Source organism: Cebus imitator, unplaced genomic scaffold, assembly GCF_001604975.1.
Source record: "Cebus imitator isolate Cc_AM_T3 unplaced genomic scaffold, Cebus_imitator-1.0 Scaffold81, whole genome shotgun sequence".
Lineage (NCBI taxonomy): Eukaryota > Metazoa > Chordata > Mammalia > Primates > Cebidae > Cebus > Cebus imitator.
In genome coordinates this window covers 5535942-5546894 of record NW_016107396.1, presented here as the reverse complement: position 1 = coordinate 5546894, position 10953 = coordinate 5535942, and the positions used below count along the sequence as shown (strand labels likewise).

At 37.9% G+C, this 10953-nt stretch overlaps 1 protein-coding gene and 1 pseudogene across 2 annotated transcripts in view; one reads left to right on the top strand and one right to left on the bottom strand.

The window, feature by feature from the left end:
• LOC108307837 (transcription elongation regulator 1-like) overlaps positions 1-9196 on the top strand; it is a 13838-nt gene extending 4642 nt beyond the window's left edge. Inside the window, exons 5-6 of the mRNA XM_037740250.1 lie at positions 6025-6029; positions 9179-9196. Of these exons, the coding sequence (XP_037596178.1) occupies positions 6025-6029; positions 9179-9196 (23 nt within the window). The remainder of the gene's footprint in view (positions 1-6024; positions 6030-9178) is intronic.
• On the bottom strand, positions 2338-3307 carry LOC108307836 (annotated as a pseudogene). Its single transcript, XR_005201096.1, has one exon. The product of XR_005201096.1 is annotated as an S-formylglutathione hydrolase-like (transcript).
• Positions 9197-10953: the final 1757 nt, after the last annotated feature.

The following is a 10953-nucleotide window of genomic DNA, read 5'->3' as shown; positions in this document are numbered from 1 at the left end:
AAAAAAAAAAAAAAAAAAAAAAAAACTTGTCTCCTCACCTGCTAACTTGAAACCAGGTAAATGGTTGCATCTTATTCATCCTAAAAATGTCCTACTTTTTTTCCCATCTTTCCAAGAATTCCCAGTTCCTCATATTGTTCACAGAACTCCCGTTGTTGTGGGGTTTTGGGACTTTCTACTAACAAAGATGACTTTTGCCACCCCCATGCTAGAACAAGATTAAAGATTAGGAGTAGGGTGAGTTAACAGCCAGATGAAATTGAGAGATAGGAAAAAGTAAGAAGTTAGGGGGAGTTGCTTCTCCTCACTGAAAGGATGGCTACTTTAAGGGTATCAAGCAGGGAGTCTTTATGGATTACACTGGTTCATTCCCACTGCACCCCACTGAAGCCTACACCTCTTATCGAAATCAAAGATGTGTGCTTGTGAATACTTCCCATGTGAGTGACATTTGATTTAAAGACATTTTCTGAATCTGAACACTTTACCATGGACTCCTTAATTGCAATAAAATTGATGAAAAATACCTGGGAATATCAGTAGTCTATCAACCTGTGATTCACTATAAGACGGAGGAAAATTAGACTTCTAAAATTTTACCTAATGCAAAGTTTCACGTTTTAATATTCAGAATTATTCAGAATCTCCTGGAAGATTGTGTAAATGCTGGTTGCTTGGCACTGGATGATACTGGGAGGCTGAAAGTTACTCCAGAGAATAAAGACTCCCAGATTCTGAGATCTGACTTTGGCCACCTGTTTAACGAAATGTTCTGGACTAAAAAGTTTTTCTGACCACAGAAAGTTTGTCATGTAACAGAGTGAAGCAGCACACACAGCTGGAGCAAAGACTATGTTCCGATGCTTTTCCTGACTTTGCCATTCTTATATGACTTTGGGATAATTACTTCTAGCCTCAATTTCCACATCTGTAAAATGAGGATAACACTAGTACCTATTTCTTAGAATTTTTAGAGAATTTAAAGAGCTACTAAATATATAAAACTTAGAACAGTTCCTAGTACTTAAGAAACACCAAATATAATTTAGCTATTAGTCTTAAGGATACCTAAGTAGTCTTCCTTAAAACTATACTGAATCCCTAAGGCATAATTCTATACTTCTGCACAGTCATTTACAGTTACAAGTCTTCCAATACTCAGGAGAAAGATCTTTGCGCTGTCCAGAAGTTGAACAATATACTGAGCATGTCCTAGAGCATGGTTTTGTGACCAGGAAGAAAGAAACAATCTGGAATCAGAAATGCTGGAGTTGTGTTTTAAGCTTTTTTTAAGAAACAAAGTTGTGGTCATTGACCAATACTTTTTATTTATTAATTTTACTAATTATAAAATGTGAACCATGGAGGCTGGCTGAGCTAAGAAACTGTAGCATGAACTTCGAACTGTGAACACGGGTTATAGAAACACGGATTTTGTTATTCGATAAAATTAAAAATGCAGTAGATTATTTGGTACCTACATCGTGATATGCTGCTGAATAGTTATGCATAATAAATTAATTTGTTAGCACTGCATTTATAATACCATATCAAAATTCAGCTACTCGGGAGGCTGAGGCAGGCAAATCGCTTGAACCCTGGGGGTGGAGGTTGCAGTGAGCTGAGATCACGCCATTGCCCTCCAGCCTGGACGACAGAGTGAGACTACATCTCAAAAAAAATAGCTTTTTATTAATTTTTGGACAAGCTGCATGGATTTAAGATGGCAGACTCTGGAGCCAAACTGCTGATACTTGAAACCCACCCCCACTACCCACCCTGTGCATGAACTCTGGCAGCTTACTTAATTCCCCTCTCTACCTCAGTTCCCTCATTGTAAATGGAGAAATAACTAAACCTCCTCATTAGCTTTTGATAATAACTAAATTATGTAATATATTCAAAGCACCTAGAATAGTGCTGGGCATATAGTAAACTCCCCAAAATTGTTTGCTTACATTATTATTTATCACTTAGCACTTTTTCTGGTCAACATTAGATATAAATTTTAATGGTTTTATTTTAAAACTGCAGGGCATTTTAATGTTCATTTAAATTTAATATATTATAATGGATCACTTAATGGTTAGACTGTACATCATCAGCATTACGCACACCCACAAGAAAATCGGGTGAAGACACAATGGCTTGGAAACTTATTTGAAAATAAAGTTTCTTTTTTGTTAGGTTTTATATCTTTATTCAGGTTTTTTTTAGGTTTTATATCTTTATTCAGATGTGATTCAACTATAGAATCACATCTGAATAAAGATATAAAACCTAAAAATTAGGTTTTAGCATTATAAAATCCAATGTTTTGAAATTTTTTTTTGCTCAGCAATACCGTTGTATTTTACAACTTTTATAATCCTAAAGAGATTCTCTTATTTGGAGTTTTTCATGCATTCAGGTATTTGGCATGATGTCTGATGTGATCAGTAATAAAGGTTGCAATGAAGTAGTAGCTATGTTCATTACCCTCTTGTAATCGAAAAACAACGGGGATTTTCCTTTCTGTACAGGCAGCTATGAAGTTATCAGGAAGTAACTGCTCATCTAAAAGGAACTGGTCATCTTTTCCTTGATCAGTTAGTATGCCCGGCTGAGAACCTGGATAGGATTTCACAAGATGGGTAGCATTATATGCCTTCCATTTACTTTGATCTTTTCCCAAATATCAACTAAAGGCCTTTTTGCCCCAGGGACAGAGTACAGGGTTGCAAATTGGAGCAAATGCTGACACAGGTTTGTATTTTCCAGGATTTTTCAAAGCACAGATCAGAGTCCATGGCCTCCCATGGAGTGACCAAAAATAGATGTCCTTTGGGGATCCACTGGAAAATTGGCATTTATGAGTTGGGGAAGCTCCTCTGTAATGTAAGAATACATTCTGTAGTTGGTTTTCCAAGGATCTTCTGTGGCATCAGCATAAAATCCAGCACCAGTGCCAAAGTCCCAGCTCTCATCTTCTCCTTTAGCATTGCAGCCATGAGGGCTGGTGTCTGGAGCAATGACAAAAAGACCATGTTCTGAAGCAGCTTGATGATAACCAGATTTTGATATAAAACTCTGTTCTGTGCAAATTAAACCTGAGAGCCAATACAGTGCAGGGCACTTTCCAGTTTCTGCCTTTGGTGGTAAGTAGACAGCAAATTTCATTTTGCAGTTCAGTTCAACACTGACACGTTCAAAACCTTTCTGCAATCCCCCAAAGCACTTGTTGCTGGAAATCTGCTTCAATGCCATTATTGTTGATTGCTTTTTGCTTGAACCAAAGGGTAGACAATCTTCCGGCGGCAGAGTTACCAGAAGACCAAAAATAAAGTTTCTTTCGGTCATGTCCATGATCTATGGCTACCTCTTCTCGTCACCAGTTGTTCAGTTCTGCCTCCCGCCTCTTCTTCAGTGGGACTCATTGAGTGCATGAAGTGTTTGGGGGCAGAAGGCTCCGTATAGCAGATTCTTAGGTTCCATGGACCATGAGTCTACCAATTTCCTTCCTGGAATTGCCTGCAAAATTAAACATGCAGGGAAGACAGGAAGAATCTAGAGATCTCAAAAAAAAAAAGGCGGGGGGAAAGAATATAGGGAAAATGGGCTTAGAAATAAGATAATATTAAGGTTAAGAGTTAAGAGTAAGGCCGGGTTCAGTGGCTCACGCCTGTAATCCTAACACTTTGGGAGGCTGAGGCGAGCAGATCACCTGAGGTCAGGAGTTTGAGACCAGCCTGGCCAACATGGCAAAACACTGTCTCTACTAAAAATGCAAAAATTAGCTGGGAGTGGTGGCAGGTGCCTGTAATCCCAGCTACTAGGGAGGCTGAGGCAGGAGAATTGCTTAAATCCTGGGTGGTAAAGGTTGCAGTGAGCCAAGATAGTGTCACTTCACTCCAACCTTGGCAAAAGAACAAGACTCCAACTCAAAGAAGAAAAAAAAAGTTGAGTAAAAGTAGGACGAAAAATACCAGCCCCAGTATCTTTTAGGTACTTCTCATCAGCCACCCTCTAGGTTCCTCCAAAACTGCTCATCCGGTTCAGATTTATGGCTGGGTGCTGGACAGTAGGTGTAATCTTTCCCTTCCTGTAGTACTTCGGTCATTTTATCCTTCATGCTTTAATTCAATATGCCATTATGTAGCACTTTCTCTGGGCAAAGCAATCATTCTATTAGACATTTCCCCTGGAGAAGGGAAAGGCAATTACCCAGATGAAAAAAAAAGACACAAGCATTTGTGGTTAACTGGAAGAAACTGATAAGGGTACAGAAACATTACAATCAAGTTAGTGATCATAAGTATTACGGGTGCTGAGAGAGAGGAATGACTAGTTCTGCCTGGGTAATCAGGGGCATTTTCCCAGAGGACTTAGCACTCAAGTAAGTCTCTAAGGACAAATAGGCACTCCTCGGCCTGAAATAAACCATATTTCACAGGGTCTGAGGCATGCAGAAGCATGATGTATTCTGGAAGCTGTAATTCCTTATGGTTGTAATAGAGGGAGTGTGGGTGAAGGCAGAAGACGTGGAGGAGGAGGTGGGGTCGTTGAGAAATCATGCGCCCAAATAGGTTTAATATGTCTCTTTCATCTTTCTTCTCCTCCCACCATCCTCTCTAGTGTGACTAAATGAGAGATGCTTGGAAGTTACTGTTTCTGGTTCCGGGGAAGGCGGTGAATCCACGCAGCTTGGAGAATGGCCTGGGGTGACCTAACCATCTGGAAGGTCCGTTTTCAGTTTCCAAGCTGGGACTGCTGGGTGGCTAGTGGTGACACTAAGTTACTGAACCAGATAGGGGTCTGTTATTGGATTTTCTCACGTCATAGCTAATAGCATCAGTAAAACATAAAACATAATTTACTACTGTACTTTTTAAAAGTTGCCTTATTGAAAGTTGCCTTATTGAAAATTACACGTATACTGCATTGGTACAGATGGCCAGCCCTGTGTGTGCGTGTGTGTGTGTGTGTGTGTGTGTCAACTTTTTTAGCCTGTAAAGTCTCACAAACCCTGAAGAACAAGCATGCTTTTCTAATGTTCTTAGTTGAACATATTTCTCTGTATTTAGAACAAGAGTCCAGTATGGGCTTTTTGTGTCCATGGAAGTGTCAGACCAGGTATCAATGGCCTAGGAAATGTTGAGAATCTCACAAGCCATGACCAGTTATTTATTCTCTGACAGCAGAGTGTGGAAAGGGATCAGCTTTCCTCCAGCCAGTCTTAGAGACTTGCAGTATGGTTGAAACAAATACTCTCTTCCCATATATTTTTACTCTGGATTGTGCAAAATACTTCTATCTAGCAGAAAGAGACAGAGAATTCTTTGCTCATGTTTTCCTGGGACTTACCCTAGTAACACTCCCTGGAAACTCTACCTTCCAGGTCATATAAGAGCACAGAATAGCTTAGCAGAAAAGGAAACTGATATGAAAAGTGGACAGGAAGTTGCCCAAAAAGGTCTTATTTAAATCCAAGCAGCAAAAAATGAAGAAATGCACAATTAATTGATTTCCTAATGTATTAGGAAGTAGTAACTCAATCTCTTGTGACCTAAAATTGAGTTAAACGAGGAGAAAAATAATATCAACACGTTAGTTTGTATAATGTGATGTGCTTATTAAGAAAGTCTACTGGATGGTGATGCTACACAAAACAAAATGCTCATATTTCAACATGATCTGCTTTTAAGTTACAAAAACTAAAACTTAATATACTTTCTGTTGGCATCTTATAAAAAAGTTCTTAGAGAATCTCAGCCTAATAGTTCAGTACCAGCAGCACCAATTTTGTGCAGTTCTCCTGAAAGCTTTCAGCAGTAAATCTCTAAAAATGTCCACTTAAGCAGTAGAGATCATAAATATTTCGCGAGAGCAATAAAACAGAACAGAATTTTGGAAGTTATAATTTTAGTGGATATAACTGCACTTTATAAAAGGAAAGCCTCTGGGACCCAGAATAAATGCAAAACTCTGCCTGACTGAACTGCAGGACTAACCCATCTGCAAGTGGTAAATTATCCCCAGTCCCAGGTGTGGTACATTATCCTAAGGGTGTCCAGTGATTAAAGGTAAGAACGTGGCTAAAATCCAAGGGAGCACTGAACATTAATGATGGCTGGAAATTGTCAACAATTTCTCTGGAAGTTTGATTCTCTTCTATTTGTTCACATTAGCCAGGCCCAAAGTTCAACGGATTGTCTATGATCAGTTCCTGCAGTGTATAGATAACACCAGTGAAAGAAGCCCAGAGCCTCTTTATTTGCCCCGGAAGGAGTTTACACAGAAAAATAAGTGTTAATCCTATTACCTGTAATCCCTCAGGCTGCCAGAAAGGCAGACATTTACTGAAGCCTTTTTCCTAAAATTCAACTGATGATTGCAAAGCAACATAAAAATTTCCCTACATTTGTACTTTCCCTTCTACCTCACTTATTCTGTTTAGCACATATTTGCATAAAGGTTATTTCACATTTAAATCCATGTCTGGGTGTTAGAAACTTCCAAAGAACCAGGGTTAAGCTTAACTGATTTCCTCAACTCTGCCACCATCCCACCTCCCCACACATTCATTTGTACATAAAGAGCACTATGGATTTTAAATGCAAGTGACTATTATTTCATAGTTACATCCATAGTTTTGTTAACATCCTTTACATTTTCCACCAAGTTGTTCAATTGTCTGTCTGCTTGGCCCCAGCCTAATTTTAATTGGTATAGTCTAGGCAACTCATAATTACAGTATTGAATGAGGGTAGCAGGAATAGGAAAGTTACATCTGAAGAACAGATGAAAAAAAAAACGTTCACGCAAGGAGACCCAAGCTTCTGATTTTTAATCAGCATTTGATTGTAACCTATTAAAATGCCAAATCACTTGGCACCATTGTGCTATGTCTTCATAGCTTAAAATAGTCACTGTGAAATAGTCATTCCACCCCAGTTTTCCCATCTGATAATAATAACACATTGTACCTTTTGCTGTTGCTTCTAATTTTTTGGTTTTTGTTATTGTGCAATGGAAATGTCAGCCTCTTGCATCTAAGGGTCACCTTCTAGTTTATTTGGAAAATAAAAGGATAAGAGAGTTTTGTCTCATGTCTCCTCCTGAGTCATTGACTTGGCAGTGCTGGCCACATCATGTGTTCCTCTCAGCCTTGCTTTCAGCATGGCCTTTGGTCACGACTCTGTTCACTGCTGTTTACCACGTGGACTTGGGTTTTCCTTGGTAGTATAGCACTAGTACAAGAAAGGCCACACTTTCTGTCACTGACCTGCTACGTTGTTCCCATTAATACTCAACCACAAAGTTTATATGTGTTAGGAATTCTGCTGCAGTTTTGGAGGTTGTTCCAAGTAAAACTCTCTAGAAAAAAGAAAAAGGAAAAAAACTTGCTGGATACTCTTATGGGTTGGTTTTACCCATGGCCTTTTTTCAATCTGGGCACTCCTGGGATAGAGTAATCATCCCACAGGGCCTTTCCCAAAGACTGAGATGGAGAATCCATGGCAAGCCTATATGAACAGGGAGTGGGAGTTGGATTTGGAAGGAGAAGGGCCTGCAGAAAATACCCTATAATGGGTTCTGCAGCTGAAAGTCTGGTTACCATCCCAGGCCCTCTGCTAGTGTGAGGGAAACCCAGCCTAGGTTCCTGGGTGGATGTGTGTTGTTTTTGCACACCCAGAATTATTCTCTGTATACTTGTGATTGTGACTTGAATTTCCCTGGGGGATCAACTCCACCCACTTCCATTCCTTGTGGTTTAGGTTGGGCTGGCCCAACTCCTGGACTCAAAGGTGAACTCATGACCCAGATCTGGACAATTGGTATTGTGGTCTGGCCATGATGATTGGTTAATCACTCTTTAATCTAAGTAATCCCAGGAATTTTTTTGTTGCTATTGTTTTTTGGAGCAACTAGAAAATACAGGTTGTGGGGGGTGTGTGTGTGTGTGTGTGTGTGTGTGTGTGTATGTGTGTGTGTATCCTAAGACAGCTAGCAGAGAGGATGAAGTGAGTCTGAACTGCCAACAGGCACCATAAAAGCATAAAAATAAGGACAAACAAGAGGAAAGCAGGGTTGACATGTGAGGACAGACTGGCTCTGATGATGGCATTTGAGACCCCTGGATCTACCCATGATCAAAGCTGGTACTGCTGGAATTTTCAGTGTGAGAACAAAGTATTTTTTTTTCTGCATTATCAATTTGAATTGATTTCCTGTCATTCACAATCTAAAGGTTCCTGAATGATATATTTTTGAATTTTTTCCTATTTATACAAGTTCCATGAATACTCACTCACACACACAGAGACACACACACACATCTCCCAAGGACAAACAATAATCTAAAAAATATTGCAATCTATGTCCATATTAGAAGAGAAAAGCACTTTTTTGTGAATATAATATGCACCAATATCTGTGAACAATGTCTACAGTAATTTATATTACTATGTAAAGCATTTCCATTTCCATCTCTTCTTTCCAGACGATAATGCTAGCCCTTAGTGAAGCAAAGAAACGGGCTCCATTGCAGCCCCATGACAAATAACAAAATTACATTTTTTTTAAGTTATATAAAAGTTAGCTGGAATCGAAATTAAAATTTTTGAAATTAAAGGTCAAATTATTAGGCAGGCATCCATCTCCCTAACTCATTATATCTTTGGAAGCAGGAGGTCACAGTATAGGATTTATTTCCCCGTTCAAATTCCTAAGCTAAAGGAATGAGGGAGAGGCAGGACAGAAGGCTGATTCTTCCAGTAACATTTGAACTTAGGCAGTTTTCACCAATGTTTATAAAGAAGACAAAATCTATTTACATTTTTCCAAATTCCTTAGGATCTATCTCAATTACACATACATTCATCTCCATTTATTAGAGAAGAGTGGTTTATATTAGATAGAAATAGACCAATGGAGAGAAGAAAGATTGAGAAATCAGTGTACCACTCTACAACAGATGGGATTTGCTGAGATATCTTTATCATTGAGTTGAAGATATGATTTAAGTCGTTATGCTCAACTTGAATGGAAGAGATTTACAAATTTTCTTATGCTAAGGGTAACTATTTTTCCAAAGACTACATATTTTAGTAGATCAGAGTTTTGTTGCCTGCACATCTATTAACTTGTTCCTGGTGTACTGTGTTGTGTGTGTGTATAGTGAGAAGGGGTAATGAAGACAGAGGAGGGAAGGTAAGAGCCTTTATTTTCTTCATTTGTTCTATCTCCCTTAAGAAGAATAAAGTAGTAAACCAGAGATGGAATCCCATTTTGGGTGTCAGAAATTATTCCTCTTCCAAAAGACTCCAGCCTGTGTTTCACATTCATATGATACTGAATAGTGTGAAGTTCTTTTCATGGTCAGTGATGGTGAGATATGACCCTTGCCTGTAGAATACTGGCATCAGTAGTAAAATTTGTTTAGCTCATCAATAGCTAATTGGTTCTCAGTCCAGTGCATATTTTGACTCAATTTATATATATGGAGTCAAAACATGTTTATAAACAACTAAACTAAATATGTACGTGTGACATATATATTTTAGTTAGTATATAAATATTAGTTTAATATAGTTTAACCTATAAATTTATATATATTTAGATTTGTTGATTTTTTTTAATGTATATCAAAGTATTGAGGCCAGGAGCAAAGACTTTCATGCCTTCTTAAATACACTCTCCTTTCTGGCAGTCCTTTTCAGCAGTCCCTTTTAGCCAGTGTAAAGTTGATATAACACTTTTAATTCCATCAGCACAGAGCACAGTAGTTATTTACTTATCTTAGGCACTTTTTAACTGCCAGGATATCTTAATCTCTGGGAGATTATTGACTTTAGCCTAATCTGCGATACTTTTCTTTGGGATGAAAACCCTTCCCCTTCCCTCTTCCCTTCTCAGCTAAGCAGATCTGTTCCACTCCCATGAGTTGCTATCGGTATGGTATGACTGTTCACTGAGGACTAATTGTTTTCTTCCTAGGCCTCTACTCTTATGATAGAGCCTGTGTTGATCATCAACTTTAACTCCCAGAGTAAAATCTAAAGTCTTTAGCATAGTACTTGAGAATCTCCTTGATCTTAAATCCCTTCTTTTTATTAGATTGAATCATCTATAGTTCCCACTCATGCAGACATCCATGTACCTGGTTTTAAATGTGGAGAAAGTTCTCTATTTATATAACATCATATACAATATATGATCCTGTTAGCTTTTTAATCAGTGATTGGCATGTTTATTATTTTTCTTGCAAATGCATTAGATTCTGCTAATGGTTTTCCTAATGTTATATGAGTCTGCTTCTTAGAACGAATTTCATATCTTCACGGTGGATAATTATTTCAATATGATGTGTTCTGTTTTAAAAATTTATATAGAATTTTCCAAAAATACTCATAAATGAAGTCATATTATATAATCTTTTGGATGTTTTATGTTTGGGTACCAAAATTGAATCTGTTTCATAAAGTGAATAAGATAGTAATTTTTAAATTAAATTTGTTTCATAAAGTGAATAAGATAGTAATTTTTAAATTGCCACTTTGGCAATTTTATATTTTTGTTGGAGCATTTCTCCTGTATATGTAATTGTCACTTTTATTAGTCTATTTTCTATTAAAAAGAATAAGATTTCCTTTGCTCCAATGTCTGGTTAGCAGATCCATCTAAAAAAAATATTTATCAGTGGTTAAGAGCATAAACTCCTGAAGCCAGAATTCCTGCCACATTAGTGTCTTCTTAGCTAAGTATTCAATCTTTCTGCGCCCCAGCTTTCTCATCTTTAAAATGGGAATGATGATAATAATAATATTATAAATATTGCAAAGTTACTATAAAGATCAAGTGTGTTACTAAATAGAGAGCACTTACGAACACCTAGCGGGTAGAAAGCGCAGCTATTTCTCATCTACTGGTTGCTTAATAAGCATCTCAAACTTAAGAAGTCTAAAACAGAAT